The 16,650-nt window shown below is 42.1% G+C and overlaps 2 protein-coding genes across 5 annotated transcripts; one reads left to right on the top strand and one right to left on the bottom strand.

Annotated features, from left to right (window-relative positions):
- The first annotated feature begins 425 nt into the window (after positions 1 to 425).
- On the top strand, positions 426 to 10,793 carry wash1 (WAS protein family homolog 1). Its single transcript, XM_053886305.1, has 11 exons — positions 426 to 541; positions 951 to 1,091; positions 2,023 to 2,134; positions 2,264 to 2,410; positions 3,915 to 4,051; positions 5,162 to 5,297; positions 5,387 to 5,582; positions 5,848 to 6,030; positions 6,128 to 6,286; positions 6,673 to 6,744; positions 6,815 to 10,793. Exons 1-11 carry the CDS (start codon positions 534 to 536, stop codon positions 6,961 to 6,963), a joined length of 1,440 nt encoding a protein of 479 aa, XP_053742280.1. The 5' UTR covers positions 426 to 533; the 3' UTR covers positions 6,964 to 10,793.
- Positions 7,953 to 16,600, bottom strand: ddx11 (DEAD/H (Asp-Glu-Ala-Asp/His) box helicase 11). Of its 4 annotated transcripts, XM_053886304.1 has the most exons (27): positions 16,569 to 16,600; positions 16,010 to 16,151; positions 15,726 to 15,938; positions 15,434 to 15,657; positions 15,310 to 15,367; positions 15,135 to 15,242; positions 14,680 to 14,767; positions 14,293 to 14,495; positions 14,154 to 14,228; positions 12,791 to 12,868; positions 12,676 to 12,722; positions 12,478 to 12,557; positions 12,377 to 12,418; positions 12,242 to 12,309; positions 12,138 to 12,176; positions 11,116 to 11,251; positions 10,470 to 10,604; positions 10,295 to 10,407; positions 10,154 to 10,226; positions 9,551 to 9,654; positions 9,340 to 9,489; positions 9,160 to 9,228; positions 8,990 to 9,090; positions 8,841 to 8,925; positions 8,700 to 8,790; positions 8,481 to 8,635; positions 7,953 to 8,401 (listed from the first exon to the last, which is right to left on the bottom strand). In XM_053886304.1, the coding sequence occupies exons 2-27, from the start codon at positions 16,136 to 16,138 to the stop codon at positions 8,345 to 8,347; spliced, it is 2,721 nt and encodes a 906-aa protein (XP_053742279.1). In that variant the 5' UTR covers positions 16,139 to 16,151; positions 16,569 to 16,600; the 3' UTR covers positions 7,953 to 8,344. The 4 variants fall into 4 exon arrangements, with proteins under 4 accessions (XP_053742279.1, XP_053742276.1, XP_053742278.1 ...); XM_053886301.1 differs by lacking the exon at positions 16,569 to 16,600 and having other exon boundaries at positions 16,010 to 16,273; XM_053886303.1 differs by lacking the exon at positions 16,569 to 16,600 and having other exon boundaries at positions 8,700 to 8,775; positions 16,010 to 16,273.
- Positions 16,601 to 16,650: the final 50 nt, after the last annotated feature.

Raw genomic sequence — 16,650 nt, 5'->3', positions numbered from 1 at the left:
GGCAATAACTAATAATAAATCCATCCCATGGATTCTTTTTCGTGGTCGAACAATTGGCGTGTAATTTAATGGCGCATAATCAAATTGTTTTTAAAGACAGTCAATCAACAAATGACATTTCTGTTTAAAAAAAAAAACCCATTGAATATAATAAACGCGACTGCAAAAAATAAAATATAAAAATAAAAGGAAATTAACATTACGATAGTCGCCAGATAGTCATCATTATCTCATTCCAAACGACGCTGTTGCGAGCTATTAAAGCAATGAAATCATCGAGAGTAATAATATATCTGTTCCGATTGATTCTGATATCCCATATATTGTGCTATAAATGTGTTCTGCGACATATTTTCACGACGATCGTGTTGAGGGTTTGTACAGATCTAGTATTTCCGACAGCCTCTGAAGGGCACAGTTCAGTGCAGTCACGTGACACGTATACGCGGAAGTTGTTTTGGTGGCTGGTTAGCTCCGTTAGCTTAGTTTATCCATGGTCGCTTACTTTCGGCGTGTCAAGCGGAGCTATATCCATGGTCAGGTAAAAGTGATGTTCTGTGGTGTTTTGTCGCGTATGTTTTCTAATATACAACAAAGCGGTTTATTTCAACTGCTATTGGCAATAATGTATTGTAGCATGTTCAATATTTCAGTTTTGACGCTTAAATGCTCTGTACATAAACTGTATTCGATCGATAAATCGTATAATAAACTCGACACAACTTCGCGTATTTGCTGTAATTGTATGAAATATGTTTCGTCGTGACTTCATTGCAGCGGTGTCATGTGAGGGTCAGATGAGGTTGACGTCTGATGAGTGAAATAATGTACAGCCAACTCACGTTAACTCAACTGATGCACTCGTTTCTAGTAGTTTTTATATCTAGTTAAACACGTGTCATTCTCAAAGGATGGAAGTTCTTTCTTGGTGACCTGCGTGTTGTTGACAGGATGACGCAGAAACACTGCCTGGAGGGTCAGGTATACTCCGTGCCTCTCATCCAGTCGGACTTGAGGCGAGAGGAGGCCATGCATCAAATAGCTGACGCCTTGCTTTACCTGGAGACCATCTCTACTGATATTTTCAAAAGGTAAATACAAATGTACTGGGTTTTGAACCCTAATGTGCTACTTTAACAACCTTCATGCTGCGGGTGAATGATCACTAGAAACAGAAAAACAAATGTCAGAGGTAATTCCAATTTTTTTTTGCATGGTAGTTCTGTGAGCAGTTCAATATGCTGTGCTCTGTCAACAGTGTGTGGAGAACCCATGGGTGTCTCATTGCATTGTACTTTGTTAGTGTTTTTATTATTCATTTAAAATTTTTTTTTATAATAATAATAATAGATACATAAATGACTCTTAATAAATATTCTTGCCCCTTTCATGTTTTGTTTACTTGTACATGTGGGATCAAAAGTTTTTACTTTAATAAAAAAATAAATGCTTTACATTTCTACTTTCAACGTTCTTATTTCAACTTGTTACTGTGTGTTAAGACTTTTAAGGTTAGGGGTGTCATCACTTTCCTGACTTGTGATCCACTTTTAATATACTATACCTGGTGGTCTACCCTAACACTTTTATAAGCAATGAGACTATTTGGCAACTCATTCAGTTATGCTGCAGTGTTAAACAAATAAGACTGTTACATTTTTGTTTTGTTGTCAGTACATATTTTCTTTTATTGTTTATGTTTATTCTTGATAGTTACAGTCATCTAAGACCCACTTTCTCCTATTGTTAGTGTTTTGTGTCAAGTCCCTTCTTTTAAATTTCTGTCGAATCCCATGCTTTCAAAATATGTCTTTTGTCTTGTACTTCCTGTATTGGTCTTTGAACTCTGTTTGCATTAACCCGATTTAATTTGAGAGTGTTTATCTTTAAGATGTTTTATTGGTGGATTTATTTACATTTTACATTTTACCAGTGTGCAAAGTTGAGTGTGATAAATGCTCATTGACTTAAGTTCCTCAGTGAAATCCTGTGTTTAATTCCGAGGAAAATGTGCTTCTTCAGAGTGTCTGAGAATGTAGAGAAAAACCGCCGCCATCTCCAGAGCGTCACAGATCGGATCAGTTTGGCTCAAGCCCGAGTCGACAAGATCAAAGGCAGTAAAAAAGCCACGAAGGTAACAACAATATCACTCAACTGCAGTCTAAATGTCCTGTGGTCAAGAACAGGGAAACAAGGTCTCGGAAAAAGCAAATGATTAGCCTTTGTGCTCGTCAATTATATTGTCTTCCATCTGTTGAACAAGGTTTTCTCCAGTGCCAAGTATCCTGCCCCTGAGAAACTACAGGAGTACTCATCAATCTTTCACGGCGCCACGGACCCGTCCTCAAACAACCACCATCGACAAAGAATTACAAATAAACTGCGGCCTTTTGATGAGAAGTCTCTACAGGTATATCAATATATATGCATAATACTGTGTGTGTGTGTGTATATATATATATATATATATATATATATATATATATTAGGAGCCCTTTTTCAGTCGCTCCCATTGAAACTGCTGCAATGCGCTTATTTCTAAAGTTATAAACAAAGGAAAACAATTTTCACTGATGTCAAATGGGGAAAATGAAGGGATTTTAAACACATTGCTTTTTGTTTTGCGAGCCCTGGTATGCGACTGAAGTGACATCTTGATTGAGCGTTTTTTCCTTATGCCTTTTTCATTTCTCACCGACAGTTTATTCACTGTGTTTACGACAGCCAATTGAGTTGAGTTTTAATGATGCTGTTTTATCACAGGGTCTTTCTTTAAAACAGTGGTGCTGAGCTAGCAACTCTGGCTGAACTCAGTTCACTTTGAGCACCAAGATTAACACCCCCACATCTTTAAAGAGCAAGACGTGGTCCTGAATCTTCCTCAGCCTCTCATCCACTTAATGCGTCTTGAAAGCGAGCAAATCGTATCCAGGTCCAGATTTAGAAGAGATCTCAACTGGATCAGCTGGGTGTAGTGATGCAGACCTATCACTCGCAGGTTGCTGGTTCTGGAGTATGCCTTTAAGAATGTCTCCTCTTTTCACACAAGCGCTTACTAGGGTCCAGGATAATTGTCGTACCACTAAAATGATCGACTGGCCCTTTAGCAAGGCACTAGTCATAAAGCAGCTCTCTAGACCTTCTGACCAAGGCATAGTTTTGATGGATTTCACCGATCTCACACTTCATTGTGTCGCCTGTGACATTTCAGGGTTTGAACAATATGTTCCTTATTGATGTGTAAGTATTTTTCAGCGTTTAAAGCGCCATAGTTTCTTAGACAACTATGTGATTTGTAGTCCATGTGAGCATGCTGCTCACATCATTTAATGAGTTTCTATCCTTGACCGTCTTAATTATTCACACCACATCAAACAGTTAATTACATGTTTCATTGCAGGAAGTGTAAGATTAAAATTTGTAGCAAGTCGACAAAGCGTTTTGCAGGTAGTGACGTGGATTTTTTTTGAGAAAATGTCATTCTCATGTCAGTTCTGTTTAATGCTGCCCTGACAACTGTGTCTTTCAATGCTTGTCACGTGGAAATACTAGTGTGTGATAGTATCTGTCCCGGGGGCCTTTGTCAATGCAAGTGTGCGTGCTCTACATTAAGGAAGCCGTTGCATTATTTATGATTCACTCCACGCTTATACCTTTTTTAGAAACTTTCTGAAACAGGCCATTTTCTGCTCCATGTAGTTTCGTGAACCTATCAGTGTGTATTTGTGGCACAAAATGGGGAAACAAAAACACTGCTGGCAATTTCCCCAAATGCATTATTCAGCCTCCCCAGAAGTAAAGCGTATAATTTCGTTTTCTCTCGTCTTTGTGTTTTGTCGCTGCATTTTGGTGGAGCTTGTGTCAAGCTGGAATTTCACGTCATAAGATTTCATGTTATTTTGTCTTGTTTTCAGGAGAAGTTGATGTATTTCCCGGTGTGTGTGAGCAATAAGAAGAAGTCGGAAGATGAGACGGAGGAGGGGCTGGGCAGTTTGCCTCGCAATATTTCTTCTGTCAGCTCGCTGTTGCTCTTCAATACGACGGAAAATCTGTGAGTCCTCACTGCAGAACAAAAAATTGTGCATGTTCTTTTGGTTTTATTGAACTGCTGTATACGTTTTTGCCCCCAAATCTAAACTTCTTTCTGCAATTTGAAAACATAAAAATGTTTTTTATTATTCTTATGTGTGGTGGAACTCACAATACAGTAATAAAATAACAATAATAATCATTAGAGCTTTTGGAGTTAATTCAAAACTTCAATTTTCCATCCATCTGAGCTATTTCTTTTAGTGTACTTAATCATGGATGTTGTGGTTATGACCTCATATTGTATAATGGGGTGGCCATGGATTTGCTGCACTGAAAAATGTTCATTTGTACAATCGAACTCTCCTCATTGTGGGAAGAATAAAGCCGATCTGATCTGATCTGATCTGATCAACCCATGATGCAGTTGATCTTCTCAAACAGTTCAAGTTAACACACCCATTCAACACCACTGAAAAGTGAATTGCCCACATGTGTAATGGTATAAAGTAGTGATGGGTCGATTAGGCTTCATGAAACAGTATTTCAAGGTTGATGAAACGGTTTCCTGATTTTCAGAGGCCACTTGATGGTGCTCCTAGTTTAGAAATGCTGTGAGCCTTCATTGAATTACTTGGTCAAATCCAAACTTTTACAGCAGACAGTGCCATCTTTCATGAAACCTCATCTAACCACTAGCGTAGGCGGTTGGTTAAAAATCCTGTGTGCCAAATGTGTCACGCTTCTGAAACACTTTCCATTCCATCGTGACCCGTTGTTCTATAGATTCTCTACTATTGGTCCCAATGTTCCATCAGGCATGCTTTGTTTTTTCGGCAGCCCATTTTAAGATCTTTGAAATGCGTTGGGATAACTCGTGAGGATGGCGAATTTTTATCCTCGATAAAAATACCAGATCTTTGTTTGGCTTGCCTGGGGAAAAGACGACATGGTCTGCTTTAAAATGCAGAACAACCTTTAAAAAGAACGTGTTTTGGGCATGAACTGCAAAACAAATATCTTCACCCATTAAATTCATTTGAAAGTTTAAACAATCACACAGCTGAATTGTTTAAGATCAATTAAATGTTGTGACTCACATTTCTGCTTTTTTTCTGCCTTTTTCCCAAAGATATAAGAAGTATGTGTTCCTCGATCCACTGGCAGGCGCTGTGACAAAAACACACAAAACTCTGGAGACGGAAAAAGAGCAGAAGCCATTTGATGCTCCTATGTCAATAGCGAAGAGAGAGCAGCTGGAGAGACAGGTATCCCCAAATCCCAACCATTTAGGATGTGGACATGTGAAGCGTTTGACAATGACAGAACGATCACGATGGCATATTTGTCTCGACAGACGGCAGAGAGCTATTTTTATGTGCCAGACTTGGGCCAGGTGCCTGAGATTGATGTGCCGTCTTACCTGCCAGACTTGCCCGGGATTGCAGATGACCTGTCTTACAGTGCAGATCTGGGTCCTGGCTTTGCTCCTTCAGGACCATTACACAACATCCCAGAGCTGCCGTCCTTTTCTGATGACAGTAATGTTGAAGGTACATTCAGACACATGCGAAAACTGGGCCTCATACCGTATCGCTTTTCAGGGTGAGAGGTTTTCACTTCGGGATGCCCGACGCTCCTAACCTTTGGAAGCATTTTACTTTTGTACTGTACTACATGTGTTAACTATAATATGTTGGAGGTTTTCACGGTAGTGTGTTGTGTGGAGACATTTTAGCACAGTGCGTCAGAGGTTTGCTCCACAGTATGTTTGAGGTTTTCACTCTTCTATATAGTTTGATCTGTTTCTTTATTTAGGATCGCCGCTTCAACCAAACCTGCCACTACCTCCTCCACCTCCGCCTCCTCCTCCTCCGCCACCACCTCCCCCTGAGCCAGTCATATCCTCAACCGTGCCAGCCGGAGCTCCTCCCCCACCGCCGCCTCCACCCCCTCCTCCCGCAGTGGAACCCACCGGGGTCTCTGGAGGAACCAGTTCAGGTTTGTCACGCTCAACTTTCCACCTCAGGCTCCCTCTCCCAAACTCTAGCCGAGCTCCACAGCAGAGTCACTCCTGACCGCGCCATATCCGCCGCAGGTCCGGTGGCCGGAGCCCCCAGCGAGGTGGTCCAACCTTCAGACGGCCGCGCCAGCCTGCTGGAGTCCATCCGCAATGCTGGAGGAATCGGCAAAGCCAAATTACGCAACGTCAAGGAGCGCAAGATGGAGAAGAAGAAACAGAAGGAGCAGGAACAAGGTGTGGTATCGTTGGCATGGAGCTCCGCTTCTGCTTTATTAACATCTTTAACGCTGATGAAGAAGTCTTGCTCTGACGAAGAGCATGACCAGGCCCCACTTAACGTTCATTTGCTCGTTCGTTATTCGATGTATCACGCCGCACTTCAGCGTTGGAGCCAAAATGTACATCTCACAGTTGTAATCTGTCATTTTGACCTTTTAAATGCCCTCATTAAAGGGCGCGCTGATAATGAATTGCCTGACCTGATATAACACCATCACTTCTGGTTGGCTTGGCGTAACATTTAATTACTAAAAAATGTTTTATGCTCAACACTTATCCAATTACATTCCAACGTTATAATCGTGTGACCCGGAATGACGGCCCATGTCGCCTCCCTTCAGCGGTGGCAGCTGCGAGTGGCGGCGGAGACTTTATGTCGGATCTCTTCAATAAACTGGCCATGCGCAGGAAAGGTGAGGGTCCCCCGCTGCAGTCGAGCCGGACCACCTGCTTTGGAATAATGTGGCGTGGCTGTGCTTGTAGGCATTTCCGGGAAGGGTCCAGGAGGAGGAGGAGAGGGCGCCGACGCTCCGGCAGGGGCCGGAGGCGCCTTCGCACGGATGTCAGACGTCATCCCGCCTCTTCCCACGCCACAACAAACTGCTACCGACGACGACGACTGGGAGGCGTGATGAGTTCATAGAGATCACAAGCACCTTCCATGAAGCGTTAAGTATTGTCGACGTTTTTGTATGACTGTATGTACCGACCGATCTGTTTCAAATAGAATACAGTACGTGAGAGTTCCGCATTAATTCATTTTAAATGGGAAAGCATTTACGCGCCTCCAGTGATGAACCACGCACATGCAGGAACAATGCTGCCCCGAAAAAGGTCCTGGATTCCATCTCTAGCCTGAGGCAACTCTGGGTCTGCAGCGAACCTTATTCCTTAGAGTGTACATGTCCTCCCAGTGTTTGTGTGGGTTTGCTCCAGGCACTCCGGTTTCCTCCCACGGCCCAAAACCTTACGGAGGTTAACTGATGACTCAATGAATTGTCCCATGATTTGTGGGTGCTGGTCTGTCGATGTGCTGCCCTGCGACGATTCGATTGTAATAACAATTTAAAGATGAGGAATTTAAAGATTTGTAATGATGTACTAATTAAATGTCTTTGAAATATTAATTTTGTAATTAATGTGGCTTATTAAAGGTTTAAATTGTTAAGATCATTCGAAGTAATGGCTGCGGAAAGAATCTATACACAATATATGTATAGTTTTAGCGCTCTACTGACACCTACCGGCAATTTGGCGGTTTTTCATAAACGCCACCAATGAATTATCTGTCATCGTGATCATTTTTTTTTATTATTTACTGGAAGGCAACTCATTTTCTTCATTCTCAAAAACCCATGCATGACTTCTTGGTTTAGCCGCATTTGTCTGAGGTTTCTGCCTTGATCTTGCCAAAATGGCTGTGAGGAAGTTTCATCTTTGGAGCCATTGAGCCTGAAAGTTATGTAGTTCATGTCTAACTGATTTAATCAGCCAGATTTATCACTTACTCGTGGCAACTTGCTTCATTTGCACAGCAGTTAGAGTCAAATCACCAGTGGCTTCTTCCTCCTGTTACCCTTTTCAGGTTTGAAGTTACAGTGAATATGCCTGTAAAGATTTATTTCACACAGTCAAGGTTTATTAGAATGTTGTCGCCGGGGTGATAATGAGAAAAAAAGAAATCTGAGGCACCAATATTGAAAAAACCTGAGTTAAACAAGCCGTTCCCATACACACGCAGTGAAGCAATGCTTCCATTACATAATACATTACTGCCTGCTCAATCATTTATATTTTAGTTGCATGGGAGCTTCGATTCGTTTCAACGGAATAAATACACGTCTAGCTCGAATGACTTCTGTTGAACAATTTTAAACCATGTTTATCGCTCACGGAATCTGTTGAGACAGAATTGGAGCCGGAACGATGCAGAACATGAGACGATACAACAAAAATCGCATTCACAAACTTGAATCTTCCGAGTATTTCTCAGAACACTCTGTAATCATCCTGTCATTTGTTGCTTTCATAACTCACTGAGGTCTGTGTTTGCTTCTTTTCCAGGAAAAACTATGGGGGGGGGGAAAAAAACAGAATATATTTTGATGAAACAGCGACGAGCACAAGGCTTTTGGAAGTTGTTTCTCACCTTCCTCATGGCAGCAAATGCTGGACCGAAACTGGAGTAGGTGCTGGTGCGTTGTTTGATCCACCCGGGAAGTTTGGAGAGCGTGGCAGGTCGCGAGTAGCGGTGGTCGCACAGCACGATGGATGAGTAGTCGCCACGGTGACGGATTGCTCGCCCTATTAAGGATGGAATTGTTACAATGCCGTTTGTATTGCTAACAAGGTATATTTGGGGCCTCACCTATCGACTGGTTGACGGCCTTCATGCAGAGGTTTTCGATAAGAGCTTGACCTGGACTTCTTCCCCCAGTGTGAGGCTGAAAATGAAATGTCTTGAAGAGGGCAGAAGTGCTTTTCCATCTGTTCCTCTGACATTTCTTACCAGGTGCTTGTCCAGATAGGCCATCTTCTCCTGCAGCTCTGGAGATTTGATGTTGGGATACGGCATTCCCACCATCACGACACACCTTTGAGAATTCACAGCCGTTTAAATCAGAAATAGATGGACATATTTTGTTAAGTTCCTCAAACCTGCCGAGGTCGTCAGAGAAGTTGATGCCCTCGCTCATCTTTCCGCCCACCACAGAGAACAGAAGTGCTCCAGTGAGGCTGCTGCCACTCACTGAGCATCTCTGATGGCAGAGTGGAGAATATTACTGCTGCGCCTGCTGGTGATGATGTGTTATAGAGTAGCAGTTTACCTGGATACAACGGGAGAACTCATTCAGCACCTGATCCACCTGATTGGCCTTTTTGGGTTCCTGAAAGATCTGACACAAGGAGCTGTTTTGAAAAAAAAAACGTTTTGTTCTCAAACTGACTACAAACTCAGGACGGTCATGGATTCCAAAAATCTTCCTCAGAGCAGTAAGCTGAATCACCTTCTTCTTGTTTGCCAGCCGGGTCAGAGTCCCGCTGGTCTCCCAGTGAGAAACAATTCTCCTTGAGTACTCGTAGGACGGGAAAAAACACACCACCCCGCCCGGGACCACGTTGCAGATGTTTGAAAGGATCCTACCCGTCTCGTCCATCTGGGGAAAGAGGTTTACTCCCTAAATATTTTCATGAGGAAAAAAAAGTTTAAACGTTTACCATTTGTGGAGATTCTCTGTTCTGAAATGTAAAATCCAGTTCCTGACCGGAAGGACCGCTGCAAAGGACGATGGGTAAAATGTTCTCAGGGGGAATCACATGACCTGGGAAACAAATGGACAACAATAAAGTTGTTTTAAAAAAAAAAAAAAAAAAGATACTAGTAGGTTGCCAGTTCTGGGCAGCCTTATCAGTGATGGGCAGATGAGGCTTCATGAAACAGCTCCCTTATTTTCAGAGCCAAGTAGATGGCGCTCTCCGCTTTAAAATGATGTGAAAAGATTGTTCAAACTCAAAGAGTTTAGAGCTGAGAGTGCCATCTAGTGGGCTCTGAAAATGAGGTCACTGTTTCATGGAGCACCATAGGCTCATCACTACTCAGCAACCCAATTCTGACACCATGTGTTGCCACTACCAGGCCTCTAACCTTACTAAGGAAGCCAGAGAGCAGTCGTACACATTACCAGTCCCCATCATAACACTACAATTTGTGCAAGAGACTCGTGCTAAAGCGTGATTATGATTTTTGAACTCGGCAACACATGAGCAAAGGAACATCACACAGCAGACTCCACAGATCATTGCAGGAAGCGGGTCGCTCACTGCAGGAGAACTCGGTGATGCGTTCCTCCTCCACCCCAGCAGAAAACAGAAGCTCCTGCTTGAAGTCTGAAACCTACACAGATATGGAGGATCAGAAAGCCACTCTTCTATTTGTGTTCTCTTGATATGAAAATGACTGACAGGTTGCATGGTTCCTCCTGCGATGATGACAGCCCTGCACTCCTGCAACACCTGAGCGAAATGGACCGCCGGGTTCAGCAGCAGAAACTTCACGCTGCTCTCTGACAGAGTACCTGAACGTGAGAATAGAATCATATGCAAGCCTCCATTTATCGCTGGTGTTTCATGTCACCACCTTGTCTGTTCAACACCACCCTGCCGTCGGTGTTGCTGTTGGTGAGGGCCTTGAAGAACCCCTCCACCTGCATCATGGGAGAAGCAGAGAGCATGCTCTCCACCTCTGCAGAAGCCTGCCGCTCCTCTGAAGGCGCTGCACAAGAACACAGAGGGATTCAATCATCAAAGAAATTCCACCACAACACTTCAGCAGAACCAGATCCAGTAAGTTTCAGTTCAGCAAAACCAACATACATGTCCTATCACGGATGGTGAGTGAGCACCACTGAAAGGAGTTCATCTCTCAGCTGTCAATACTTACCAATGCAGCTGGACTAATAAACTTGTGCACTTTTGGAGGGGCAGATTAGCAAGCTCCATAATTACGGTGATAAAACATCCCCCACAGTCACCTTTTGATCCCTCCTTCAATCCAGTCATTTGAAGGACACGTCTCTTTATCCTCCGATAACTTCCACAGCTCTCACTTGAATACTGAACACCGACAAAGGGACCTTCATATGGTCCTGCGGTTCTCAATGCTCAGAGAAATATACTTGAATAATGTGCCTTGTGATTATTGAGCGGGCAATTTGATATTGATGATTATGAAGGATATCTGGCCTACAGTTATGCGCACGGTGACCTACGTTCCCCGTCTTCACCTGGGGAAGGGCTCTGGCTGCTCTGCAGCGTTTGAAGGTAGCGGTTCAGTCCATCTGTGCGCCGGTTCTCCTTGTTGTTGCTTGGAGTGTGAGGGCTCACACCTGAGCCGGCGTACTTCTCCACGAAACCTCCCAGCTGCAAGAAGAGATCAGAATGTTCGATGCATGACCAACATCCTTCAAGGCCTATTTAACAAATATGACATTATTTGCAATAATTATTCACCGGAATACACGTATTAATTGTGTTTTTTTAACAACTTCTTGTGTTGGCCACATAAGGTCCTGAAGGTCACTCGTGAGGTCATGAAAAGCAAATTATTGAATGTAAATAAATGTTTTTGTTTCATGCTTAAGTGCAACCTATTGATATTTGAACGCTGTAATAATAATTTGGTAACTTGTTTTTATTTCATGTGCTTGCATTTTACTAGTAGGTCTTTTTTTCTCAAAAATGTTGAATCATTTTTTTTTGCGCTTTAGACCAACTGATTTATATGTTAACGTTTGAAGTCTTGAGTTTGAATCTGCTCTAAATGTAACTCACAGGAAGATGTGGCCAGTAAGTTTTACAATGTAGCATGTTGTTGAGCCTCTTCCGTGCCTCTGAGGTTTTTCTAAAGAATGTTCTTGACCGCAATTGTAAACAAACGTTTGCATGAGGAATCTTGGGTTGATAACATCTTCCTTTAAGTTATAATTTAGAACAGATAAAAAATGTGTGATTCATTTACCATTAAAATTAATCTATTGACAGCCCTATTAATAATATATTTTTCAATATTTTTGTTTCAATATTGCAGATGCATTTTATTAAATTATATATCATTTGTAAGACATGTTTTTAATAATTTTATTGCCCTCATTTAAAACAAATAGTAATATAAAAAGATGTCTTGACTATATTAGCCTTTTATCTCAATGAAACTTGTCTATATTTTTCCAAATGCCCCGTTTTGTTTTGTCTTTACACATTTCAAACCTCTAAGTCGAGTTTACAGTTTCCATCAGTCAACACTTACTTTCCTGCTGATCATGCTCTTCTCAAAGTATCTTTCCAACTGAAAGGAAAAGTTGAAACGATTAGTCAGTGACACGCATCATGGATCTGAACAGGTCTTGCTACCTTAAACAAGTTGATGTTATCAATCCGAGCTTTGAAGAGGAAATTATTGATGGTCAGCATCTCAGTTCCTGAAGACAAAGAGCATATTGTAACACCCATTATCCACGTGTGTCGACATGAGTCCTTGTGTCTCACCAGTTTGTATGGTTTGGCTCTGAGGGTTCTGGCCTACTTTCCCTGGAAGAATTACAAGACTGGTGTTATTCTCTGGACAAAATTTCGAGCAAGGAACGCACCTCCCAGCGCCTGCACCAGCCCCTCGATCACAAACAGAATCTGCTTGATGTACATCAGGTTCTTGGCTTTGAGACGACTCCTGAGGATACATGAAACCATCAGTTCACCGGAGCTGAACATTGCACACTAAATCTCATTGCGAAACTCGACATCGACTCATAAAGAGCTTCAATAACAGAAAGCATTCCGTGGCTCACCTGAAGCGATCGGCGTACTGGCTGAGCTGAGAGTGAGCACGGCAAAGCTGCGCACAATATAAGCACACAACCTGTTAGAATCTGTTCGACACCACCAGCTACGTGTTGGCTGTACCTGAGCGCCATTGAGCTCGGCACTGTGTATGCAGGACAGTGTGTCACTGAGGTTGTGAGCTTCATCTATGATCAGCACCTGTCACATTTAGATCCACACACAAACAAGTGACACACTCACACATCCAGCACGTCCCCATAAAATCTAAACTCAAACATAAGAAGCAGCTCTCAGTTCTTGGAAGTCAACATTGGCTCTTAGTTAACATGATCACATTCATAATATGACAAAACCACTTGATCCACTCACGTGTACCTCAGGCCCTTTGACTGTATCTAGTGTTGAGTAGATGAACTTTCATGACGCCGTATTGAAGGTTTCATGAGGTTTCATGAAACACTGTCCTGATCTTGACTGGCCACTAGATGGTGCTGTCTGCTGTAAAATGTTTGGACTTGGAACAACTAATTCAATGATACCTCACATCATTTATAAACAAAGAGCGCCATCTAGTGGCCTCTGTTTTATAAACCCTGCAGTACTGTTTCATGATACCTCATCTACCCATCACTAATTGTAGATATTATGAGTATGAAATATTTTCTTATGTCCTGGCTTTTTTCAGGATTTATAATTTTCCGAATGTTCATGTTCAAATTATTATTATTTTTTATGATTTACTTTTGTGTAACATACTTTCTCATGGTGTTTTAGATGTTTGAGTTTATTGTACAGGTTATATCAAAAAATAAATCAGAAATCAAAATAAGGCTTTGACTTGTACTATTACAACTCCAACTGATTTAGCAACATAAGTAATTATAATATGGTGAATGTAAAGTTTCAAATAAATGTCTTCAGGACAAAAAAATATTCAGATTATTATGCAAATTTCTTGTTATGTGTACTTTATGCAAATGAGTAAAAATACATTTTCATATTTTAATTATCCTTTTTTAAATTCATCTTATTTATAGTTTTCCATTATCCAATTTGTAGCGACTTTCTAAAAATATATTCTAAACCTAAATAATTCACACATTAATAATTTACCTACATATTTAATAACACTATATTTTAAAGTAATCATTTTTCATGTATATATTACTTTATTTTGTACTTTTAAGACAATTACTGTATATTAGAATTCACAAGCAAATTTCTTGGTCCAAATTTTTACTCAAAAATAAAATTAAAATTATGTTTTTACACATTATACTTTTCTTTTTAGATCTGTATTTACTGCATTGTCCCTCCACAATTTTCTGCCTTTTAACTTGTGATACTTCTGAAAAATGCGCACTTTCTGCAACTCTCCATTTTCTGTAACGTTATCAAAAGCAAATGCTGTTCATAAGACAATTGACACTACATAAATCTCGCAGAAACATGTTGGTTGTGAAGAAGGAGAATGAGCTGTGACCTGTCCTTTCAGCTGGATGCCTGCAGCTTTTCTTGTGGCCTCGTGAAGCACCATCTGGTAGGGCAGAACCACCAACTGCACAACACAAAGACAAATCTTCTCATTCAGCTTCACACGAAAGTAAACACGGCTCACGCACCTGCGCAGGCGGAACGGCCAGCCGACTTGCATAGTACGGACACGAATGCCTCTCCTTGCCGAGCTTCAGCAGGTGTTCTATATCGTGGACGGCCCCCAAAATATCATCCCTCATGTGCTGCAGTACTGTGGCCTTGTTGAAAGGACACACGCTCTTGGCGGGTCCTCTCTTCCGCTTCACTCCCTCATCCTGATTCTGCTTGTCTGCACGGTGAACAAACAAGCGCAGCATCGATAGATCCTATCATTTAATGGACTCTCAGCCTCTTGGTGGATGTGATATGTGGACGCTGTGTTTGACGGTATGAACAATTAATTCAATCTGTAAAGGACTGCCGTTCCATTTGCATGATATATCATAGGATTATGCATTATTACACGATCCTACCATGTTTGTTTTTCTGCATCTCCATGCAGCGGTCATTAATGCGGTGGATGCTCCCGAGGCGACGCACCTCCTCATTGATGCACAGATTCTATGAAGAACAAAGGGATGTAAATATGCAGCAAGAAACATGTCCCCACTGTGTTTCAGTCATCATCGAAAGTCCAACAGCTGGTTAGTCATTTTTCTTTAATACAAATGCATTTACAAATATACTGGCACTTTACAAATGAGTAAGTCACTCAAGTCCACCCTGCCTCCACTCTATCCTTCACCTCCTCATGATGTTGAATGGTTGAAAACAGTTACCTGAACCCATCTCTGATCACTTCTTCCTTCCCCTCTTATGGCTTCTACTATACCTCCTCACTCTCACTACAACTCAACTGTCCAAAAACAGTCGAACATTTCTTCCACTGTCAGCCACATTTTGAGAGCTGTGTGAAGTGTGTGCGTACCTGTCGAGAGCCCAGCGTCACAACACCGATGTCCTGGCTGAACGGGCTCTTCTGAACCTCGTGAACAAACTGGGCGAGCTGAGAATGTGTGCGACTGCAGTAGTAGATCTGTGACGATTGTAATCGAGTCATATACAGTATTGTTTTACTAACACTTTTTTATTGAGCCACATACCTTTGTCACATGTTCCTCAACCAGTTCCTCATCCTCATCTTCCTCAGCCACGGTAAATCTGTCGTTCAATCACATCAAGTCTAAAATGGAACAGTGGCAGATGATCACGTCGAAGGGTCCTCACCTGCTTTTGGGCCTTGACTCATCATCACTCTCATATTCCGCAATAATAATCTGCTCGTCCTCTTGCTCTCCCGCGGTATCTGCTGTTTCCTCTTTGCTGAGCTGGATCAGCCTGAAAGCCTCGTCCTCCTCAGCCGACTTTCTTTTCAGTGCGTGTTTAAGTTGGACATTATTTCGGATCATCTGCAACCGCTCCTCCCGCCTTTTCCTCTTCAGTTCATCCTCCTGCCACCACAAATGGTAGTTAAAAACAGGAAATACGTACCAGAAAATGAACAAAGATTCAAGCACACCTTTAACTTTGACACCAAGTCTCGCTCTGCCTTTTTCTGGACGAAATCTGTGATCCAATCAGGCTCCGCGGATGAACTGGTGGAAGGATCTGCGCATGAAGAAGACAGAGCTGCTTCTCCATCCTGCAGCATGGCAGCCATCTCCTGTTGCTTCTTATTTTCCAGGTCTGTGAGCCAAGTGAGAGCTCCACATATCAGACTCAGAGACTTCCCCTGCATCGACAACAAAGAAAAGGTTTTCTTGACTCTGTTGTGGTGCACAACCTGTCATCGCACACACTGACCGTGCCAGTCGGACTTTCAAAGATGCCGACCTTGCCCTGGTCCAGCGCACCGTAAAGAGACCTCATGAATTCTTCCTGGATGCTGTATGGCTGGAAAGGAAATGGGAAGCTGGACCTGCTATTCTCCATGATAGTGCTGAACCTGCAAGATATAATAAGTTTGGTCTGGGTGAAATTAAATGACCAGGAGAAAAGAGAAGGTCGGCGTGACATGGGTGTCACGGACTTTCAAGTTCCCCTTTTTATTTAGAGATTCTGGATCTGATCCACTTGTCGAAACAGTGCCATGTAGATGCATTGAATGAATGACTTGAATACCCCTGTATAATTGAATGTATACTTGAAGGTAATATATATAGGAAATATTGTTGAGTCATTGTACATCCTTCGGTTTCTTACTAGTAAATTCTATTTTGACGATCAAGTAGGTGCTTCTACAACCAATAAAAGTCGGTACAACGAGTTCGAGGACGTTATTTATCTCATTCACTATATGAAAGAATAACACTACTAACGCGTTCGCACAGTCTAAACAATAAACGGAGGAAGGATTGTTTACCTGCAGTTAACTCAGTTTTCATTTCCCGGTTGTTCAACATGCGCGCCAACAGGCAGCAGCGACAGCAGATTCCGACCAATAG

Source organism: Synchiropus splendidus, chromosome 14, assembly GCF_027744825.2.
Source record: "Synchiropus splendidus isolate RoL2022-P1 chromosome 14, RoL_Sspl_1.0, whole genome shotgun sequence".
NCBI lineage: Eukaryota > Metazoa > Chordata > Actinopteri > Syngnathiformes > Callionymidae > Synchiropus > Synchiropus splendidus.
The sequence above is the reverse complement of the archived record's forward strand: the minus strand, read 5'-3'. Positions and strand labels throughout refer to the sequence as shown.

Coding starts and splice junctions, on each gene's coding strand:
- ddx11 (XM_053886301.1), bottom strand. CDS start 16,222: ATGTCACGCCGACCTTCTCTTTTCTCCTGGTCATTTAATTTCACCCAG. Junction 14,229..14,292: donor TGGCCGTTCCGCCTGCGCAG/GTGCGTGAGCCG, acceptor TGTGTTGTGCAG/TTGGTGGTTCTGCCCTACCA. Junction 11,252..12,137: donor AGAGCATGATCAGCAGGAAA/GTAAGTGTTGAC, acceptor CTCTTCTTGCAG/CTGGGAGGTTTCGTGGAGAA.
- wash1 (XM_053886305.1), top strand. Junction 5,583..5,847: donor TGATGACAGTAATGTTGAAG/GTACATTCAGAC, acceptor TTCTTTATTTAG/GATCGCCGCTTCAACCAAAC. Junction 6,745..6,814: donor ACTGGCCATGCGCAGGAAAG/GTGAGGGTCCCC, acceptor CTGTGCTTGTAG/GCATTTCCGGGAAGGGTCCA.